This window comes from Heloderma suspectum, chromosome W, assembly GCF_057233095.1.
Source record: "Heloderma suspectum isolate Gila_16-S chromosome W, 16-S_ref, whole genome shotgun sequence".
Taxonomy (NCBI): Eukaryota; Metazoa; Chordata; class Lepidosauria; order Squamata; family Helodermatidae; genus Heloderma; species Heloderma suspectum.
In genome coordinates, this window is record NC_139475.1 from 48620736 (window position 1) to 48643640 (window position 22905).

The following is a 22905-nucleotide window of genomic DNA, read 5'->3' on the forward strand; positions in this document are numbered from 1 at the left end:
GCTTGGCTTGAAGCATATTCCACAGTACTAAGCAGTGCAGGGACTCATTTTGGGGGCACCAGCACCCGCAAAGCTTCTGCAAGCTGATGAAACGTGTTTCCCGGTTTGGAATTTGGAGGGAACCTGCCCACCCAGAGGCAGAGAGCCCCAAACAAACCCAGGCATGCCCCAATCCGGAGACACCTACGTGTACCAGGTGAACTCCGAAGAAGTCCAGTTCGACTCCAGCTTCGTCTCCTCCTTCATCCAGTAGTGACCTCTGATGACCGAGGGTGGCTCGCTTATGTTACAGAAAAGGGACACGTTGGAGCCCCCAGTGATGTCTGCAGAGGAGGAAATTATGGGACCTGGTTTGGGAGAAGAGAAGGAAGAGAGGTGAGGGTCACCTGGAAGCACTGGGAAAGTGACACACGGTGGTTCCGACTTGCTTCTAGGCCTTGCCTAGCTCCTAACATTCAAAGCAAACACTCGAGGCGTCAAAGGGCACAATTGCTGGCCACACAGTGAAACGAGGTGGGGTTAACACTCCCGGATGGGCTCCAGGGAAAGCGTCCAGAGATCAGAAGGCAGAGGTGACCATGGCAGTGGCTAAGCCTAGCACAACCGCACCTTCCATGCTCGCTGCCTATCCCAGCCCCGGCCAACAGTAAATATTGCTCTCCTGGACTCTTCAGAAGAGACATTTTTATTTATTTAATTGCATTTATACCCTGCCTTTTTTCCTCTTGCAAGGAACCCAAGGTGGCTTACATTACCCTCCTCCTCTCCATTTTATCCTCACAACAACAACCCTGTGAGGTAGGCCGGGCTGAGAGTCTGTGACGGGCCCAAAGTGACCCGGTAAGCTATTATTAAATATTGCTCTCGGAAAAAAGGAAGAAGAGTAGGTTTATGCAAATCTGGCTTGCAGAACTTATTCTGGGCACAATCGTTGTGGGTTTGGGGGCAAAGGAGGCAATAGGCTTGATCGGCTCTGCCCCCCCCCCCCGCCCCTTTCAGGCCCTATCCAAACATCCTGGACTCTTCAGAAGAGACGCTCATCACCATTCTATCCCAGCCATGTGCGCTAATGTACAGGGCATTTTAAAAGTGCCAAATCATTTGACATTTAGCTTTGTCCTGGCAGCAGCGATGTGGTTGAGATTCTTAAGATGGCTCTAACAGAGAAATGACTAGGGCAGCCTTTGCCAAGTCGGTGCCCTCCAGATGCATTGGCCTACAACTCCCAGCATTCCCCAGCCAGCCACGGGGGATGCTGGGAGTTGCAGGCCAGCACATCTAGAGGGTGCTGGTGTGGGGGAGAACGGACCAGGTCAGCAGCAGGCAAGTGAAAGCCTCTAGGCCAAATGTAGACCTCATGCAACTTGTCTCATGTCCCGCCATTTTAAAATCCTTTAGGTTCAAACCTCTCGCAGTGGGGAGAGGAGAAAGCTGGAAAGGTTTCTTACTGTCTACCTCTCCTAGGCATCCTCTCCTTTTTATTTTATTTTCCCAGGCACTTTAGCTTTCTAGACTTTTAGCTTCGCTGTTTTAAATCTGCATTTTAAATCTCTGCATTGCTGCTAGGTTTTATTCTGGTTGTATTGTTCTATTGTGGTTTTAATGCTATGTTTTATATTGTTTTACTGTGTGCTTTTTGGCTTTAATTTTTGTGAACTGCCCAGAAAGCTTCGGCTATTTGGCGGTATAGTAAGTAAGTAAGTAAATAGGTGTTATGTGGGGCTGTCAGGTTCAGTGGCCACAGAAGGCAATGCCCCCTCACCATTACAGGTTGGAAAGCCAGGTTCCTTGCCTACTACTGACTCAAGGCCCTGTGTGTCGACAGAAGTGCCCGTCTCATAGAATCACAGAATAGTAGGGTTGGACGGGGCCTGTAAGACCATCGAGGCCAACCCCCATACCCGGGGGCCCTCCACATCTTTGGAGGCGTGACTACAGACACAAGCCGGTCACTGACAGGATCCGCATCATGCTGCCTGGCTCACGAGGACTGGCAGGTCTGAACGACACCAGATCATTTGCACAGAGTATGTGTGGGCACCACGTGGCCGTCTGTTTCTTCTGGAGTTAACCGGACTGAGTTAATATATGGTCATCCCCTATATGGGGCTGCAAGCAGCCATATATCATGAAACCCTCCAAGAGAGGGATCTCCACACCCTCAACTGGAGCACCAAACGTTGATCTTGGCCAACTGTCATATCCAAGAAGAGCTTCCAATTTCAAGGCAACGCTGGTGGTGGACGTTCCTTTCCCCTAACCCGCCCCACACTTCTCCCTCCGAGACAAGGTACTCAGGAGAGCTGAAAGATGCGCTTAAGACTTGGCTCCTAATTACTGAAACGTTTAATTACTGAAACGAATGATTGAAACGTTTGTGTTTTTTTTTTAAAGTCATGACAAAGAGCAGTGGCTCTCAAACTCTCTTCGTTTGGGTAACTGCTCCTCACAAGAAGCCCCCCTGAACGTTTGCTAGCGAAGCCCAGCTGCTTGCAGGAACACCTTCTACTACAACTTTCCACAACCTGACATCCTCCGGATGTGTTGAGCTACAAGTCTCAGCATCCCCCGGGTAGCCATGGCTGCCTGGAGGATGCTGAGAGTTGTAGCTCAACACATCTGGAGGGCACAAAGTCGGGGACAGCTGCTTTAGAACATGCATCTAGTTCATAAGGGGGGGGCTGGCCAGACCTCACACGAACAGGGTGTGTACCTCCCCACACATTGTTCCCCTGAGGCTGTACACTGGGGGGGGGGGGTCCTTGAGCTGCCATTCCTGATCTTCTCATTCAGGAAGGCTTCATAACCTTCCAAGGAACTGTGGGGCCGGGGGGGGGGGGGGAGAGCAGTTCTGAACATTATTTGAAAACCACTGACAAGAGGATGCAGCAAGAGTGAGAAGTCTTTTCGTGTCAAAATCCAAACGGAGACGCGTCAAATCCGATTTGTGTGTTTAATGCTTCTGCCATTAAGCGAGACGTTTCCCTTGCTGCTGGGAAAGCTGGACCTTCAGCTCTGCATTTGGGTGGGGGGGACACACAAACTAACTGGTCAATACACAGCCCAGTACAGTCATATTACCAAGCGGTGCACAGAGACAGCAAGGCCATTTCACAAATGCCTGTAATTGTCCAAAGCAAAAAGGCAGCTTTAATCCCCCCCGTCCCCCCACTCACACCCCTAAGCAAGTCAGGAAAAGCATACAAGGACCAAGACTGTTGATGTGCAGGAAGGAAAACTAGGGGAGAGCTGAAAGGAAAGGGCTGCGTGAAGCAGATCCAAGGCCTTCGATTCTACATGTATCAAGAAGCACAGCAAGGAGAAAGAGGCAGGCAAATCAGGTCCCAAAAGGTCCACCATCGTCCAGTGGTGTATTTTGGATGGAGCGGCAGCGAGAAGGGTTCATGGGAGGAAGCGAAGTTGCTCTGATTTCTACACACTTAGGGCGGGAAGGTGCGGGGGGGTTCTCGGGAAGTCACGGGACACCAGCAAAGGAGGGGTGGGGGCACCGGCAATGCCAGCGCCTGGGGGCTGCCACTCATGCTCAGTGACAATCATGTTTGCCTGGGAATGGACCCACTTGACTTTGGGGCTCTTCGACAAGTGGTTGCGATCGGGGTCGTTGCTGGCCTGGCCCTCGTACATGCCAGAGTCGTTGAGCATGAGATTGGCAACGGAGATGGTGCTGGTAGAGTGGTGCTTGTAGGTGGCGTTGATCTGGATCCGGTCCTGCCAGGCCCCATCCCACAGCTGGACGGCGGTCTCATTGGGCTCGGCCCCTTTGAACCACCACTGGATCTCGGGCACAGGCCTGCCGACGGCCTCACAGTACAGCTCCACCCTGTCCCGGGTCAGTTTCTTTTGAGACAGCAGCGACTTGACAAAGCCAGCTAGGAGTTGGAGAGGTGTCAGTGCAAAGCATTAGTGCAAAAGGGGCACATTCAGGGACAGAAAGGGATTAGTGGCTTTTAAAAAAAATGCAAGGGGGACTCGAGAGGTACACTCGCTCCTGGAACTGCTGATTCTGTTACAAGATGTGGAAAGGACTGAAGTAAACAGAGCATGGAGACACCACCACCACACACACACACACACACACACACACACACACACGCTTGTCCTTCCCTCAAAAGACAGTGACTGCCTACGGAGAAACAGGACACGGCCAATGTTCCCAGGAAGATCTTGCACTCTCTAGTGCAGGCTAGGAAGTCCACCCTGGTGGACTTCAAGTCCCAGTGTCCCCCACCTAGAGCACTCCGGTCCCTGTTGGGTCACCGTGTCCTTCCCCAAATCAGGATCTCTCAGCAGACCGACAAGCCTCAGAGGCAGCAAGAGCCTTAACACGCACCTCGGGTCTTGCTTAAAGACAACCCATCACAGCTCCAAATGCCTCCCTTATCAGCAGTGCCATAAAGCAGTGGATGGCAGCCAAGATTTGCACCATTTTTGCATGCAGCCATCACAAGCATGGCTGAGAATCTACAAAAGAGTGTCACTTTTCTTGTCAGAGATGGCCTTCAGAAATGGGTTCACGGGGAAGGCCCGACTCCCGCTTGAAGTCTGGTGCACACGAGTGAGCACTTCCCGGGTGCCTTCAGTTTGGGAGGCAGCTGCCCGTAAGCAACAGGGATGTGCGGGCAGAACTGGGTTTTGTGTGTGACATTCTGTCAAAGATCTAAGCCCTTGTGGGGCTGAGAGTCCCCACCTGTGCCTCGGTGCAGTCTATTTGCGCCTCCACTTCTTTCTGAGAAAAAAAGGGGGGGCAATAACTCAGTAACGCAGGTCATACAGAGACACGTTAATGATGAAGACAGTGACACATTGTCTATACCAACTGTCAGACCCTGCACCATTTAGCCACTGCCAAGAGAGTTTGCTGTCATGGCAAATCCAGCCAGTTCCTCTGTTAAGGCACGCCAAGGTACAGAGACAAGGCTTTTCGGACAATTACAGAGAAGGGACCTGTCACAACCGGCACACGTCCTCATGCGTACCACACAAGGGAAACAAGTGTTCCTTTGCCTACCCTCACACAGCCCATATGGTCAGCTGACCCAAACTGGAGAAGTGGCACACGGCTTGGCCATAGTGACTCAAGAGCATTGTGTGGGGTTCCTTATTGCCAGCGTATTTCACCAGCTCTCTGTGGTACATTGTGGACTTGCTCTCTTCGTGAGCCCCCGACGCCCTCATTCTCTCAGCAATGCAACAGGGCACGCACACCCTTGCAGAATCTTATGCAAGTCGGCAGTACAGTCAGGCAAAAAAACACACACTAGAAAATGTTTTACCAAGGCTGAGCACGAAGTCCACTTTGCTAAGCCTTGCCTGAAGCAATTAGTGTTAAGACCCCAAACACTGGAAGGGGTCTACTCACAAAGATGAGAAGGGGTGTGGATTTCTTGGGGGGGGGGTGCGTGTGTGTGTGTGTGTGTGTGTGTGTGTGTGCGCGCGTGTGTGGAAGAGAGATAGCATTCTGTACTAACACTTACAGGTTAGGCACTCAAGGGTTGTTGTTTTTCTCTCTTCCGTTAAAGCCAAGGTACACCCTGTTCTTACTGGATCTAGGTTAGCTGTCAGCCAATATACCTTGTTTAGCAACCAGTTAACACGAATGCACATTCAGAAAAACATGCATTTCAAAAGGGGGCGTTTGATTTACACTGACAACTTAAAAATCGTTCCTATCCATCCATGCTGCTTTGCAGGGACAGGGGCCTGCTTCAAAATGTCCCAAGTGCCTTCAGAGAGAGATCTGCAGATTGAAAGTTCACCTGAAGTGCTTATGTGATCTCACGCACAGAAGTGGAATGGTTCTTTCAGTGTGATGTCTGGCAAGTCATCACCCTGACACTGCCCTGATTCACCTCTTGATAAGGGTCTTTCCAACGCAACTTACACATTTCTAGTTGAACTGAGTCATGGCTTTTCTCCCCCTGCCCCACCCAGAGAACTTTAAATTGCTTCAGTTATGCACACAGTGTGTGTTGCAATGTGTCCTGTACATACCAGGCAGGCTGAGCAACATTCAGCTATTAGAACAGCTGCCTTGCTTGCTCTCTGAAAAGCTCTGCAAGCTTCCCAGAGGTGCGCAAAGGGCATCTCTGCCTACAGAGAACACGTAGAAGGCAGTGGCAAAACTTAGCAGATTGATACAAACAAGAAGCCATGCACTTAAAAGCAGTCTGAAATGTTGCTGCGAAATCTGAACAAGTAAGTGATGCCTAACAGCAACTCTGCAGGCTGGTTTTTGCACATTTGGCCAAGAGTCCTGTTTGTCCATCAAAATGCACTTTAAAAAGACACCGACACTTGGAAAGGGAGTTTATGCCAACAGCAAAATAATTGCTGCACTCTGGGGCGAAGGAGAAAATATCTACGTTTCTCTGCTTCTTGCATAATGCTAGAAATCAGGGTCACCCCATGACATTGTTTGGCACGTGGTTCAGGACAGGCAAAACAACGTACTACTTCAACAGAATGCAGGGGAAGCAGGGCGGTGGAATAGATGGATTCCAGCAGGGCCATTCTTACGTTCGACCGAAGGAGCAATGCCAAGGGGAGCAACAGAGTTGGTGCTCCTGTTCACCTGCTCAACATGGCAAGGGCTGAACCGATGGGGGCAGCGTGCATGGCCCCTTGCCCTCCTTGTGTGCTTAGCCTACCCTGTTCAGGTTGAACATCTGAACAGGGCTCTAGAGTTCCCAGCTCACACCACTCGACTGTACCAATGATCGGCAGCCCGTCATGGACAATGACACTTCCTTCTCACAGGCCTTGGGTGGTAGGCCTGTACTTGCATACAGCCAGTCTCCCAACCTACAACAGCTACTCACCAGCAACAGCAGACCACGTAACAGAGATACAGACCCAGGAACCAGCCCCTGTGCCAATTCTGACCTCATATCTACTCTGCCAACACTGTTACAGCACCTAATAATGTATCCACAACACCAGAGGTTCACACACCTGCTCATACGACGAGCAAAGGGCTGAATGTGCCCGATCTCGTCCGATCTTGGAAGCTAAGCAGGGTCAGCCTTGGTTAGCACTTGGATGTGAGACCACCTGGGAAGCAGGCTTCCAGCATGGAGCAGGGGGTTGGACTCGATGGTCTTGTAGGCCCCTTCCAACCCTACAATTCTATGATTCTATTCCAACGTGACCATTTGCCAGCAACGCCCTGCTGTGTTCTACAGAAGACAAAAAGGCCCGTCTCTACGCAAAAGAATAAACAGACACACATCTGAGATAAGGAATAGCAATATTCAGAAATCAGGGTGGGGAACATTCAGCCTCCAAGGACACTGTGTCACTGACCTTAAGGTGGTCATTCTGGAGCAAGGGAATTTCAGAGGGAGAGTGCAACATGAAACAGCTGGGCTACAATTCATCAAGAGGTTCAATTCCTGTGGCTTAAATAGGACGTTTTTTAATCAAATGATGTTAATTAATTCGCCAAGGCAAGGATGCCTGTGCAATCACCCAACAACTTCACTGTGAATGGCCAATATTAATGAGGTAATTATCACTGCCTATCATGATAGTGTGGCCACTGAACTTGAGCCGGACATCCTCAAGAGTGAAGTCAAGTGGGCCTTAGGAAGCATTAGTAACAACAAAGCTAGCGGAGATGACAGTCTTCCAGCTGAGCTATTTAAAATCCTAAAAGATGATGCTGTTAAAGTGCTGCATTCAATATGCCAACAAATCTGGAACACTCAACAATGGCCGCAAGACTGGAAAAGGTCAGTTTACATTCCAATTCCAAAGAAGGGCAACGCCAAAGAGTGTTCAAACTACCGCACAATTGCGCTCATTTCACATGCCAGCAAGGTGATGCTCAAAATCCTACAAGCTAGGCTTCAGCAGTATGCGAACCGAGAACTACCGGAAGTACAAGCTGGGTTTCGAAGAGGCAGAGGAACTAGAGATCAAGTCGCCAACTTTCGCTGGATCATGGAGAAAGCAAGAGAATTCCAGAAAAACATCTATTTCTGCTTCATTGACTACGCTAAAGCCTTTGATTGTGTGGATCACAACAAACTCTGGCAAATTCTGAAAGAGATGGGAGTACCAGACCACCTTACCTGTCTCCTGAGAAACCTGTACGAGGGTCAAGAAGCAACAGGAAGAACCAGACATGGAACAACCGAGTGGTTCAAAATTGGGAAAGGAGTACGACAAGGCTGCATATTGTCGCCCTGCTTATTTAACTTATATGCAGAGTACATCATGAGAAACGCCGGGTTGGATGAATCAGAGGTCGGAATTAAGACTGCTGGGAGAATTATTAACAACCTCTGATATGCAGACGATACCACCCTAATGGCAGAAAGCGAAGAGGATCTCAAGAGCCTCTTCTTGAGGGTGAAAGAGGAGAGTGCAAAAGCTGGTTTGAAACTCAACATTAAAAAACTAAGATCATGGCATCTGGCCCCCTCACTTCCTGGCATATAGAAGGGAAGAAACGGAAGCAGTGACAGATTTTACTTTCTTGGGCTCCAAGATCACCGCAGACGGTGACTGTAGCCATGAAATTAAAAGACGCTTGCTCCTTGGGAGGAAAGCTATGGCCAACCTAGACAGCATAGTAAGAAGCAGAGACATCACCTTGCCGACAAAGGTCCGTCTAATCAAAGCTATGGTTTTCCCAGTAGTAATGTATGGCTGTGGGAGCTGGGCTATAACGAAGGCTGAGCGCCGAAGAATTGATGCTTTCGAACTGTGGTGCTGGAGAAGACTCTTACGAGTCCCCTGGACTGCAAGGAGGTCAAATCAGTCCATCCTAAAGGAAATCAACCCTGAGTGCTCATTGGAAGGACAGAGACTGAAGCTGAAGCTCAAATATTTTGGCCACCTAATGCGAAAAGAAAACTCTCTGGAAAAGACCCTGATGCTGGGAAAGACTGAAGGCAAAAGGAGAAGGGGACGGCAGAGGATGAGATGGCTAGATAGCATCACCGATGCAATGAACGTGCGCATGCTCCAGGTGAGAGCGCAGGACAGGAAGGCCTGGCGTGCTATGGTCCATGGGGTCACGAAGAGTCGGACATGACTGAACGACTGAACAACAACAATACTTTCTGCATTTCATTTCCCTCTATCCTCACTGTTTACAACCCCACCTACCCCCTGTGTATATACAGCTGTAACTCAGGACAATGCTCCATGCATCTGACAACGTGGACTCCAGTCAACAAAGGCTTCTGCCATAACCAATTTGTTACGTCTTTACGATTCCACAAGAGTCTCCTATTTTTGCTGCTAACCAACATATTCCTTTGGTAATGCATGAAGAACTTTTTCCTCAAGTCCTTCCATTCCAAAAGCAACTGTAGCGTGGAGAAAATCTCTCTGCTCTGGCCCATAAGTAGCAAAGATCTGATGGGTGGGTACGGGGCCTTTTTGGAGAGCAGTGCCGTTGGGGAATTCTTGCCCTGCGGAACTCTGGGCTCTGAAGACAGTTTTATTCTATCAGGGTTTTTACAACTGATTTCACCGTTTCTGTACTGGCACCTTAGATAGTCATGCTGATGCATTTTAATACTTGCTGACTTTAAGTTGCTTTGTTTTTGTTGGGCTCTTTGGATTGTAAGCTGCCTTGGAAACATTCTCCCCCTGCCCCTCACTGCAAAAGTGGCATGTCACTAAGGTCATCTGAGGGTATGTTCCTGGTGGTTCCACATGGACCTATGGCCCAATTGGCGCCCACCAGGAGAAGAGCCTTCAATGTGGTGGCCCCCTTTCTTTGCAATTCCCTGCTCCTGGAGGTCAGGTAGGCACCAACACTGTGCTGTTTCCAGCACCTCCTGAAAACAGCACTGTTCCAGGAGACATTCCTTAATTGACCAGTCACGGTTTCTACTGGTATTTTGTTTTTAAAAATAGCACAATTTTAATCTGGTGTTTTAATCACTTTACGCTTTTACTGTTTTATCTCTTGTGTTCACTGCTCCAAAATCTGTTCTAGATACGGAGCAGTATACAAATATTGTAATAAAATAAACTAGGGCACAATCCTGTGGAGAATGTGGATAGGGAGACATTTATCTCCCTCTCCCATAATACTAGTACCCAATGGGGTCATCCCATGAAGCTGATTATGGGAGATTCAGGACATAGTCTAACTATGGAATTTACTACCACAAGATGTAGTGATAGCCACCAATTTGAATGGCTTTAAAAAGGGATTGGATTAATTCTGGACCTATAGGGCTTGGGTCCAGGTTATCTGAAAGAGCGTATTCTCCCCTATGAGCCTGCTTATGCCCTGAGATCTCCAGGGGAGGCCCTTCTCGCAGTCCCACCACCATCACAGGCTTGCCTGGTGGGAACACAGGAGAGGGACTTCTCAGTGGCTGCCCCAAGGCTCTGGAACTCCCTTCCCAGGGAGGCAAGAGTGGCACCCTCCTTGGTATGTTTTTGTAGGCACGCAAAAACTTTTTGGTTCCAACAGGCCTTTGGGGCTAGATAGTCTGGACCTAATGGATATGATGGATTGATATTGTTTATATTGTTGTTGGCTTTTTTACATTGTAAAATTTTATACAATTTTAATGTTATTGATTGAATTATATTTTTAACTTTTGTATATTTCTATTTATATGTTTTAACTGTACGTATTTTTAATGTTGTAAAGCCGCCTTGAGTCCCAGTATTGGGAAAAAGGCAGGATATAAATAAATATAATAATAATACAATTCCCAGCATTCCCCAGCCAGCTATGCTGGCTGGGGAATGCTGGGAGTTGTAGGACTTTTTTTGTGTCTAAACATGCATAGGATTGCACCCTAAATAAATATAAATTAGTAAAATAAAAGAATGTTGTAGCAAGGACTTGGAACACCGTACGGGGCATCATTTTACTTCCTTAGTATGGAAGGCGTATTCAAGGAAGATTATGGAAAGGGGAACCTCGTGAGGTACATTATAAACAGATATTCTGTAATCCTCTAATTCTGAAGAGTTTCCTATGCAACTGCAACTACATTTTAACTGCAGCCTTAGCTACTATTTAGCTTCCAAAACAAAGACGCTTGGTTCACAATATAGTCAAAGTGTAAGTTATTCCAGGGTTACTAAGTTTGTTGTTTATCATATTGATCTTATCCTTGCGAACCACCAGGCAGCAGTTTTGTCTGAAGGGCAGTAGAGAAATGCATCAAATATGCAAGCTCTAAAGATCAGAAAGGCCAGCCCCTGTCACAGGTCACGCCGGCTAGACACCTCGGCTGCTATTTCCTATTCCCAATGAACCTGAGAACGCACAGGGGAGATGATCCAAAATAGCACTACTCTTCGAAGTACAAGACAGATCGAAGCAAGGGGCAAGCTAGAGAGTGGGTTTCCAAGGAGGCCCCGAAAGGATTGCTAGCTGGGAGAGACGGAGCAGTGACTGATGAAGTAGGGAACATGGATTGTGAGCTGCTGACGGACAAGTGACAGCTCCACGCTCAGCCCTAACACTTCCTATGCATGTAGACAGAAAAAAGTCCTGCAACTCCCAGCATGTCCCAGCCAGCTGGTTGGGGAATGCTGGGAGTTGTAGGACTTTTCTTCTGCCTAAACATGCACAGGACTGCACCCGTAGCCTTATGCTTGGACATGGAATGGTTGTGTTTCCAATGAAAAGCAGGGGAAGAGGGAAAAAGTAGCCTTCAGATGTTCAAATACTGTGCTGTGAGCATGTGTTTAAAAACAAGGACTTTGAGAAACGTTGGAGTATTACCAGGGGAGGAGTGGGTGGATGGAGAACAATAAAATTCAAAAATCACTATGTTGTAACAGGAAAGAAGGGTTCTAACTTACCCTTCTTCCTGCCATTCTAGTTTTCTAGAAGCAAGGATGGTGTTTTTGTTTGTCTTAACATGAGGCATTCAAACATGCAGTCACCCTATCTGATGAGGTCTGAAATCACACACTATTTCCAAACCTGCAGTTCCGCTCCTAGCCCCTATACAGGATTGACTTTTGCTGGGGCAAAGTCTTGACCAGGCACTCAACCTTAAGCCTGCTGCAACTGGAAAATGAGTTTCCTTGGTTTTCAGTTCAGCCCTCAGTCGGTATGGAGAAAATTAGCCAGAATCACGAAGGACAAAGTACTGTATCAAAAGATAGAGGCAGACTCCAGTTTTCTCAGCTGTTTATACCCAGCTCCTATGTAACCTGCCCCAAGGAAAAACACATGATCTGCTCATTCACTCAAAGTAAAGTCACCTTCAGCTAAAAACAGACACTCCCCACTCTGAGCTGAGGGGAGGGGCTGATGTGCTGCAGACTATATCAGGCAGAGAGAGCCAGGGACAGATCTTCTTGTGTGGGTCTTGGCCAAATGCCATATCTTTTCACAGACACAGATCACTAGATCTGTTTTTGTTTTTGTTTTAATTTAAAGAAGACGTTCCAGCTACCAGGCCAACTTCTTTGGACAATAGTCTCCACGTCCCAGTTCCAGAAATCAGAAGTACTAACACAATTGACTGGATGAAACAGTACATCCTGAAGTTTAGTGCACCTCCATATGCATGTAAGGGACTGATGCTCAGTTCAAATTTTACACAGATACCCTAGTTAAACCTGGCCAAACATATCCGTTCCTTGGCACTGCAGAACAGAGGCAACATTCAAAATAAGATGCAATTTGCAATTCTGGAGCAGATGATAAAGCAATCCAACTGGAAGCACCTTGAAAACAATGCCGTGATTACTCGAAGCCAACATGGATTTGTCAAAAACAAGTCCTGCCAGACAAATCTGATCTCATTTTTTGATCAAGTAACCTCCCTTGTAGACTGTGGGAATGCTGTAGACATCAGATACCCCGACTTCAGAAAAGCTTTCGACAAAGTGCCCCATGATCTCCTGATGAGCAAACTAGCTCAAAGTGGGCTAGATGAAACAACGATCCGGTGGATCCACAGTTGGCTACAGAATCGGACTCAAAGAGTGCTTCTCAATGGGACCTTCTCAAACTGGGGAGAGGTAACAAGTGGGGTACCGCAGGGCTCAGTCCTGGGCCCAGTGCTCTTCAACGTTTTTATTAATGACTTGGCGGAGGAGGTGCAGGGAATGCTGATCAAATTTGCAGATGACACAAAATTGGGAGGGATAGGTAATACTTTGGAAGACAGAAACAAAATTCAAAGTGATCTTGATAGACTGGAGCGCTGGGCAGAAAACAACAGCATGACATTTAATAGGGATAAATGCCAAGTTCTGCACCTAGGAAAAAGAAACCAAATGCACAGTTACAAGATGGGGGATACGTGGCTCAACCACACTACAAGCGAGAAGGATCTTGGAATTGTTGTAGATCACAAGCTGAATATGAGCCAACAATGTGATGTGGCTGCAAAAAAGGCCAATGCTCTTTTGGGCTGCATTAATAGAAGCATCGCTTCCAAATCCCGGGAAGTCCTAGTTCCCCTCTACTCAGCACTGGTTAGGCCTCATCTGGAGTACTGTGTCCAGTTCTGGGCACCACACTTTAAGAAGGATGCAGACAAACTGGAGAGGGTTCAGAGAAGGGCAACAAAGATGATCGGGGGACTGGAAACAAAGCCCTATGAAGAGAGACTGAAAGAACTGGGCATGTTTAGCCTTGAGAAGAGAAAACTGAGGGGAGATATGATAGCGCTCTTCAAGTACTTGAAAGGTTGTCACAGAGAAGAAGGCCAGGATCTCTTCTTGATCATCCCAGAGTGCAGGACACGGAAGAATGGGCTCAAGTTACAGGAAGCCAGATTCCGGCTGAACATCAGGAAAAACTTCCTGACTGTAAGAGCAATACGACAATGGAACCAATTAAGTGGGGAGGTGGTGGGCTCTCCCACACTGGAGGCCTTCAAGACGAGGCTGGACAGCCATTTGTCAGGGATGCTCTGACTTGGATTCCTGCATTGAGCAGGGGGTTGGACTCGATGGCCTTGTAGGCCCCTTCCAGCCCTACTATTCTACTATTCTATGATCTGAGCCACAGTCAGCTCCAGGTCTTGTTTTGACTGACTGTATAGAGCTTCTCCATCTTTGGCTGCAAAGGACATAATCAATCTGATTTCGATATTGACCATCTGGTGATGTCCATGTGCAGAGTCGCCTCTTGTGCTGTTGGAAAAGAGTGTTTGCTATGATCTGCGTGTTCTCTTGGCAGAACTCTATTAGCCTTTGTCCTGCTTCATTTTGTACACCAAGGCCATGCTTGCCTGTTATCCCGGTTATGTCTTGACTTCCTACTTTGGCATTCCAATCCCCTATGATGAAGAGGACATCTTCTTTTGGTGTTAGTTCTACAAGGTGTTGTAGGTCTTCATAGAACCGATCAACCTCAGCTTCTTCGGCATCAGTGGTTGGGGCATCGACTTGAATTACTGTGATGTTGAATGGTTTGCCTTGGATTCGTACTGAGATCATTCTATCGTTTTTAAGATTGTACCCCAGTACTGCTTTTCCCACCCTTTTGTTGACTATGAGTGCTACTCAATGTCTTTTATTTTATTTATTATTAAATTTATTAATTGCCCATCTGGCTGGTCACCCAGCCACTCTGGGCGATGTACAACATACAGTAAAACAGTTTAAAACAATAAAATTCTACAATAAAAACATTTTCTAAAATACCCTAACCCACCCCAAATGCCTGCCTGAACAACCATGTTTTAATGCACGACGGAAGCCCATTAAAGAGGGGGCATGACGGAGTTCCCTAGGGAGGGAGTTCCACAGAGTGGGGGCCACCACAGAAAAGGCCCTCTCCCTCGTCCCCACCAGTCTAGCTGTCCTGGCTGATGGGACAGAAAGAAGGCCATCCGAGGCTGATCTTGTTAAGTGGCCTGTCTGGTGTTGCTGGAGGCGCTCCTTAAGATAGGCTGGGCCGGAACCATATAGGGTTTTAAAGGTCAAAACCAACACCTTGAATTTGGCCTGGAAAACAACTGGTAACCAGTGCAACTCCTTCAGCACTGGAGTGATGTGATCTCGCCAGCGGCTGCCTTTAATCAGGCGAGCTGCCGCGTTCTGTACCAGCTGCCGCTTCGAACTGTCTTCAAGGGTAACCCCACATAGAGCGCATTACAGTAGTCTAGACGAGAGGAGACCAGGGCATGTACTACCGATGGGAGCAGATGGTTGGGAAGGTAGGGACGCAGCCGCCATATCAGATGGAGTTGGTACAGCGCTGTCCGGCTCACAGCTGATACCTGAGCCTCCATGGACAGCTGGGAGTCCAAAATGACCCCCAGGCTGCGGACCTGGTCTTTCAAGGGTAGCAACACCCCATTCAACATCAGGTCAACATCCCCTAGCCTCCTCTTGTCTCCCACCTGAAGTACCTCGGTCTTGTCAGGGTTCAGCTTCAGCTTATTCCTCCCCATCCAGCCACTCACCGTCTCCAGACATTTGGACAGGGATTCTACGGCCAACCTTGGTGAAGATTTGAACGAGAGGTAGAGCTGCGTGTCATCCGCATATTGATGACACCGCACCCCAAACCTCCTGATGATAGCCCCCAGCGGCTTCACATAGATGTTAAATAGCATCGGGGAGAGGATGGAACCCTGTGGCACCCCACAAGTGAGCGGCCACGGGTCCGAAACCTCCTCTCCCAGTGCTACCCTCTGGTACCTGCTGGAGAGGAAGGATCGGAACCACCGCAATACGGTGTCTCCAATGCCCAACCCCTCCAGGCGGTCCAGGAGGATACCATGGTCAATGGTATCAAAAGCCGCTGAGAGGTCGAGAACAAGGAAGGAGCATTCACCCCTATCCAGAGCCCTCCCTTATTTCTTCTAAGGGATTCTTGCCCACAGTAGTAGATATGATGGTCACCTGAATTAAATTCGCCCATGCCTGTCCATTTTAGTTCGCTGATTCCCAAGATGTCGATGTTCAATCTTGCCATCACATGTTTGACCACCTCCAGCTTACCTCGATTCATTGATCTGACATTCCAGGTTCCTAAACAATATTGTTCTTCAAGGCATCGGATTTCCTTTTCACCACCAGACACATCCGCAGCTGAGTGTCCTTTCGGCTTTGGCCCAGCCGCTTCGCGCTTTCGGGAGCTACTTGGAAATACCCTCTGCTCTTCCCCAGTAGTATATTGGACACCTTCCGACCTGAGGGGCTCATCTTCCGGCGTCATCTCTTTTAGCCTTGGGATACGTTCCACGGGGTTTTCTTGGCAGGAATCCTGGAGTGGGTTGCCATTTCCTTCTCCAGTGGACCACGTTTTGTCAGAACTCTCTGCCATGACCTGTCCGTCTTGGGTGGCCCTGCACGGCATAGCTTATGGCTTCACTGAGTTACGCAAGCCCCTTCGCCACAACAAGGCAGTGATCCATGAAGGGGAAGTGAATCTGGACATGACAATTATTTTAAAAAAGAAAAGAACAGAGGGTACTCCTGATACTCCAGGCTGGTGCCACTTGCAAGAAGAAACCCCTTGTGCTTCAGTGTTCATGATGTGGGTTTCCCAGAATAGGTTACATTAATGTGTAAAAAGAAAAGTTAGCTATATAGAGAGAGCTGATGCAAATTAGGTTAGTTTGCATAGGGTAAGTTGCATTGGAAAATCTTCAGTGTTCATCAGAAAATTTTCTGCTGCCATAGAATGATCTAATTTGACATGTGTTTGTTCTTACTTGAAGTCATTAAACAAAACTAAAAAAGTACCCATTCTTTTTTGGTCCCAATACACAAGTATTTGACCTGAAATACTGGAGGGAAAAAATGAAAACATACTAAGGGTGCAATCCTATGCATGTTTAGACAGAAAAAGTCCTACAATTCCCAGTATGCTCCAGTCAGCAAGCTAGCTGGAGGGATGCTGGGAGGTGTAGGAAGTTTTTTTCTGTCTAAACATGCACAGGATTGCACCCTTATTATTTAAATGTTATGTCAATTTTTTATTGGAATACTTGTAAAAATTTAAGACATTAGCATGTACGTCCCTTACATTGTTTAAATTTAATGGGGGGATAGGAAACAAAAGGTACTAAAACCTGTTGACACTAATACATTTTAGCAACCCAAAGAACTGTGCATGACACGCTCAGAATGTCGAGACTGCCAAGGTTGGCTACTATTGTATTTGCAATTGGCATCCATTGTCACAAATGAACTTGTGGAACGGAAACTTTTCTGTGGGAAAAAGTTTTCTGCACAGTGTGATGTTTCTAAGAGGCTGAGAGCCCAAGGAGATTGAGGCCAGAGAAGAACTTGATTGGGGGCAACAACAGAATTGCATGGGGCCTGATGGAAGTGTAAAGGGAACCTGAGGTTTACTTCCTGGCAGGGCATCTCTCCAGCAGGCCCCGGGTTCAACGTCTCAGGCAGCAGAGCTGGGAACGACCTCTGCGCAAGATCTGCTGGCATTGGTACTCAGCTGGAAGAAGCAATATAGTCTGGCAGATAAAGCAGCTTCTTGAGTTCATAGATGATTCCGTGCCTGATTGAAACAGACACAAGCTCAGCTTTTCCACAGACCTGGATGATCAGGGTCGGCGCGGTTTCTTTGAAGCACCAGAGCCAGCGGCATCTAGAATTACACGGCTTAAGGGAAGTGCTGAAGTGGTTGAGCATTTCAGAACACCGCCGCTCTCGATGTTCCATTTTGCAGCTCTGTCCTGTCAAGCATTTTGTCCCAGTAAAATCTGGACTGTAACTCTAAAGCTGTGTCACATGCACATTCTTGGAGGAGCTAAGCTAATGATCTGCTCAAAGATTGGTCTGATCAAACATTAATCGACTCGTTTGTACACAGAGGTCAGCCTCTGCAACAGCGTTGCCCAACTAAACTATCAAGTCTCGATATTCTGCAACATGGAGGTATTAACAGCTCAGGGAACAAGCGTCCTGGCCTTGGATATGGGTAAACAAATGTTGGGTGGCAAAGGCAAACCACCACTCAACTTCAGCTCCCCATGCGTAAAAATAGGGAAAAACAATGATCTCCCTTACAGGGTTGTTTTTATAGAGCCAAGTGAATATAGAATTTTTATAGAGCTAGCAATACCGCTTCAATGATTTCTACCACTAATACCTACTTCTACCGCTACCTAGCATTATGGTAACGGTATCAATGATTGGATTCCTACAGTGTTCCCCAACCTGGTGCCCCTTCAGATGTAATGGACTACAACTCTCATAATCCCAAGCCGGCATGGCCACTGTGACTGGGAATGATGGGAGTTGTAGTCCAACACATTTGGAGGGCACCAAGCTGGGGATGGCTGGATTCCTAGGTTTACAAGACCTTCTGCTCTCTCACTCGGCCACAGCATGAAGGAGGGTGATGCACGACTGCATGGAGCATGTTCTTCTGAGTTTGGTGTCCCGTCCCCGATGGTCCGTCCAGCCAGATTGCCTCCGGGAAGCCCACATCCAGGACACAAGGGCAGCCTTGTATTCAGCAACTCTCCTGGTGGCTCGAGGCACCAGCAACTCAATGCAGGCAAGTGAGGGCTGGCACAGAGGAGGGATGGTTCTCTCCACCACCACCCCACTTGGTAGAAAGCAATTTTTAAGTAACCTGCAAGGAGCAGAGAAGCCTGTGTTTGCACTCAACCTGAGAAGGGGACATCACTTCTTCCGTGGCCAGCACAGAAATGCAGGCGACTAGGATGTTCTTTTGCAGGTTAGTATCTTTTGCAGGATTGTTTACAAGGCTGCATAAAGGCAATGCCTTTCCCCTGTTATATGTCTCCAGTGCCTAGCATTCATGGGTAAACAGCTTCTGAATCTGGAGGCTGGATAAAACCGCTCTATCCTCCATGAATTTGCTGAATCTTTTTTAAGAGCCATCTAAGCGAGACTGAAGGCAAAAGGAGAAGGGGACGGCAGAGGATGAGATGGCTAGATAGCATCACGGATGCAATGAATATGAACTTGAGCACGCTCCGGGAGAGAGCGCAGGACAGGAAGGCCTGGCGTGCTATGGTCCATGGGGTCACGAAGAGTCGGACACGACTGAACAACAAAAATCACCGAAATGTTATGACAGTGAGGTCCATGAGTTGATTACGCATTACATGAGAAACAGTTTGCCTGTCCTGAACTGACTGCCCATTGATTTCATCAGGTGAACTGGAGTTCTACAGCTTTTCTTAAACTAATGTTTCAAACAGCCAGTGACAAACCTTTTGTTCTGCAGATTTAATGTTGCCTGTACACAAGTACGATGAAGAAACATTTTGCGATACCGCATACACCATTTCACTTGAAACAGAGGTCTTTCCTTGTTTCCTGGGTCATTTTCACCTTCCACAAAGGAGCTCTCTTTTAGCTATTGTTGTCTAGCAGCCTTCCCCAATCTGGCACCCTCCAGACGTGCTGGACTACAACTCCCCAAATCTCCCAGCCTGCTGTATGGCATTCTAAACGACCTTGAGCCTAGGGAACAGGGTGGAATATAAATTTAAATAAATAGAACACTGAACAGTATCCCATGGTGTCATTCTGCAAACTCAAATAGCGCTAGCAAAGCTCCACTGAGTCTTTCTGTTACGCAGACGGTTGCTCATTATGCTTGCACAAGCATAATGCACATCCGCTTGTGCAACTGTGCTTGCACAAACATAACTTCAGTTAGATCCTTCTCTTGCGCATAGCTCAGACCTTAGTTTCCGCTAGTGCAATGTCATTTGGGCTAACGGAAGGACACAGTTGAATACTGCCCTGTAAAACCAGGAAATGCTGCTGAAAGATACAAGTGATCTTCAGATCCCAGAGTCACATGTATCTCGGACAATTAAAAATGCCAGCAAAAGAGGTTGAGACGTTCTGGAAAACCTGTGGAAAGACAGAGGTATTCTAGGGCCCACCAGAAGGAGACGTAACAAGCCAGACTTTCCAGCATCAGACAGGTTCATAGCATCTCACAGGAAAGATTTTTCAGTGACAGCTGATTAAGGGTTTGCAAACATTGTCCGGCACGTAATCTTGAGGAGCTTCATTGGGTATGAAAGCTTAGCATTAATAGGCCTTTATTTTTTTTTAGAAAAACAGAATTAGACAATACAAGCAACAGTATCTACTGAGGGGACGATTGCCTGGATGCCAACAGCTGAAGCTTCGGGACAATACCTTATTTCCCGAAGATTAAAGGTTTGATGGAAAAAAACAAGTCTCTACTTCTGCAAGTGACAAAACTTTAGCAACTGTGAGTAGATAACAGAACAGAATAGAACAGAATAGAATCATAGGGTTGGAAGGGGCCTCCAAGCCCATTGAGTCCAACCCCCTGCTCAATGTAGGAAGGCTGATTCCCAGGTGGTCTCCCATCCAAGTATTGACCAGGGCTGACCCTGCTTAGCTTCCAAGATCAGAGGAGATTGGGTGCATCCAGCCCTTCTTGAGGGTGGTATGTCTTCAGATTAACGAACACGGAGAGAAAAGGGTCACTTTGCAAATGTTGTTCCTGGCCACACGGTTTTGGATGACATCCCAAGTGTTCGTTATTTTCAAGAACTCTGTTGCCAAAACATAGTGTAGCAGCCATATCGGGGGTCAGACTAAGTAGCCTCATGCAGTCTCATGCTTCATGTTCTTGCTGAGCTCTTTCTCCCTTGAATATATTGTTGTAAGCTGACGAGACACAGGAATTCCTTATCTTGTCAAAGGTCATACAATTGTATATCTTGTTCTCTGCTGTTCTCTTCTGTTCTCTCCTTATCACGGCTACCCTATAACCCAGTTCTTGTATTATAAACAATAGTGCTAGGAGAAGAAATGTTGAGGACTGCAACCCCACGTGGGAGGGAGAGAAGGAGCCGTTTCATATGTGTCACAATGTCTATAAAACATTGGAGGAAATGTTTTATAGACATAAGTTTTCCTCCATTGGTGGAGGAAAACTTGTGCTGAGTCTGACCGAACACAGGTAAGAGCCCACTATCGAGCCTACTCTGTGGCGGTGAGGGTGGCAAAGAGGCAGTTCTTTTCCACCAGCATTGCATCTTCTCAGTGTTGTCCGGCGGAGCTTTTCCGAGTGGTTCGCGGCCTGTTACATTCTGGGCCAGGGAGAGAGACGGTGGAACCCTCGGTAGCACGCTGTGACGAGTTTGCGCGGCACTTTGAGGATAAAGTCACTCAGATTCGTCATGAATTGGACACCACGATTATTGCAGTTCCATTGGTAGAGGCGTTCAGAGCACCGTCTGGTCCAGTTTTATTGGATGAGTTTCAGTTACTGAGGCCTGAGGATGCGGACAAGGTGCTTGGCCAAGTCCGATCGACCACTTGTGTGCTTGACCCTTGCCCTTCATGGCTTATTAAATCAAACAAGGAGGGGATGTCCGGCTGGGTCCAGGAGGTTGTAAATTCCTCCTTGAGAGAGGGAGTGGTGCCTGCCGCTTTAAAAGAGGCAGTAATTAGACCACTCCTGAAAAAGCCTAACCTGGACCCGCAGGACGTTAGCAATTATAGGTCGGTGGCCAACCTCCCCTTCCTGGGCAAGGTGGTGGAGCGGGTGGTTGCGGGACAGCGCCAGGCACTGTTGAACGAAACGGATTATCTAGATCCATTTCAGTCGGGCTTCAGGCCTGGTTTGGAACGGAAACTGCGGGGTCGCCCTGTGGGATGACCTCTGCCGGGAGAGGGACAGGGGGAGTGCGACCCTGTTGATTCTCCTGGACCTCTCAGCGGCTTTCGATGCCATCGACCATGGTATCCTTCTGGATAGGTTGTCTGGGTTGGGAGTAGGAGGCACTGCACTACAGTGGTTCCGCTCCGACTTGGATGGCCGATTCCAGAAGGTGGTGCTGGGGGATTACTGCTCTGTGCCATGGCAATTGTGCCATGGGGTTCCACAGGGCTCTATTCTATCCCCCATGCTGTTCAACATCTACATGAAACCGCTGGGGGAGGTTATCCGGAGGTGTGGGCTGAGGTGCCATCAATATGCGGATGACACCCAGCTCTACCTCTCTTTCTCATCAAAACCAGGTGAGGCAGTGGCTGTTCTGAACCAGTGCCTGGGCACGGTAATGGACTGGATGAGGGCTAATAAACTGAAACTCAATCCAGACAAGACGGAGGTACTGTTAGTGGGTGGTTCGTCTGCCCGGCTAGGTGATATTCAACCTGTTCTGGAGGGGGTTGCACCCCCCCCTAAAGGATCAGGTTCGTAGTTTGGGGGTGCTCTTGGATCCAGAACTGTCACTTGAGGCACAGGTGAACTCAGTGGCACGGAGCACTTTTTATCAGCTTAGGCTGGTATACCAGCTACGCCCTTATCTGGACAGAGATAGCCTAGCTACAGTTATCCATGCTCTGAGAACTTCCCGTCTGGATTACTGCAATGCGTTATACGTGGGGCTGCCTTTGAAAACGGTCCGGAAACTTCAGCTGGTCCAAAATAGGGCAGCAAGATTGTTAACAGGGACTGGCCTGCGAGCTCATATTACGCCAGTACTTTTCCAGCTGCACTGGCTGCCAGTCCATTTCCGGGCCCGATTCAAAGTGCTGGTGTTAACATTCAAAGCCCTTAACAGCTTGGGGCCAGGTTACCTGAAGGATGGCCTCCTCCCATATGTGCCTGCCCGGACCTTAAGATCATCATCAGCGGCCCTTCTCCGTGAGCCCCTGCCAAAGGAAGTGAGGCGGGTGGCTACTAGGAGGAGGGCTTTTTCTGTTGTGGCACCCCGGCTCTGGAATGAGCTCCCTAGTGAGGTTCGCCTGGCGCCTACATTGTACTCTTTTCGGCGCCAGGTGAAGACCTTTTTATTTTCCCAGGCATTTTAGCTTTCTAAATTTTTATCTTTGCTGTTTTAAATCTGTATTTTAAACTCCTGTACTGCTGCTAGGTTTTATTGTGGTTGTATTGTTATATTGTGGTTTTAATGTTCTATATATTTTAAATTGTTTTATTGTGTGTTGTTTGGTTTTAGTTTTTGTGAACCGCCC

At 47.9% G+C, this 22905-nt stretch overlaps 2 protein-coding genes across 3 annotated transcripts in view; both read right to left on the bottom strand.

The window, feature by feature from the left end:
• The window catches only part of LOC146333998 (basigin-like), a 54983-nt gene that overhangs the window by 15212 nt on the left and 16866 nt on the right, over window positions 1-22905 (bottom strand). Inside the window, exons 1-2 of one of the 2 annotated variants that reach the window (XM_084825242.1) lie at window positions 4709-5512; window positions 188-347 (exon numbers count right to left, since the gene is read on the bottom strand). In XM_084825242.1, coding sequence (XP_084681368.1) covers window positions 188-347; window positions 4709-4856 — 308 coding nt within the window. In that variant the 5' untranslated portion in view covers window positions 4857-5512. Of the gene's footprint in view, window positions 1-187; window positions 348-4708; window positions 5513-22905 lie in introns of those variants that run through there. The other variant, XM_084825243.1, reaches the window with a different exon arrangement.
• Window positions 3297-4472, bottom strand: LOC146333999 (basigin-like). Its single transcript, XM_084825286.1, has 2 exons — window positions 4352-4472; window positions 3297-3890 (listed from the first exon to the last, which is right to left on the bottom strand). Exons 1-2 carry the CDS (start codon window positions 4470-4472, stop codon window positions 3433-3435), a joined length of 579 nt encoding a protein of 192 aa, XP_084681412.1. The 3' UTR covers window positions 3297-3432.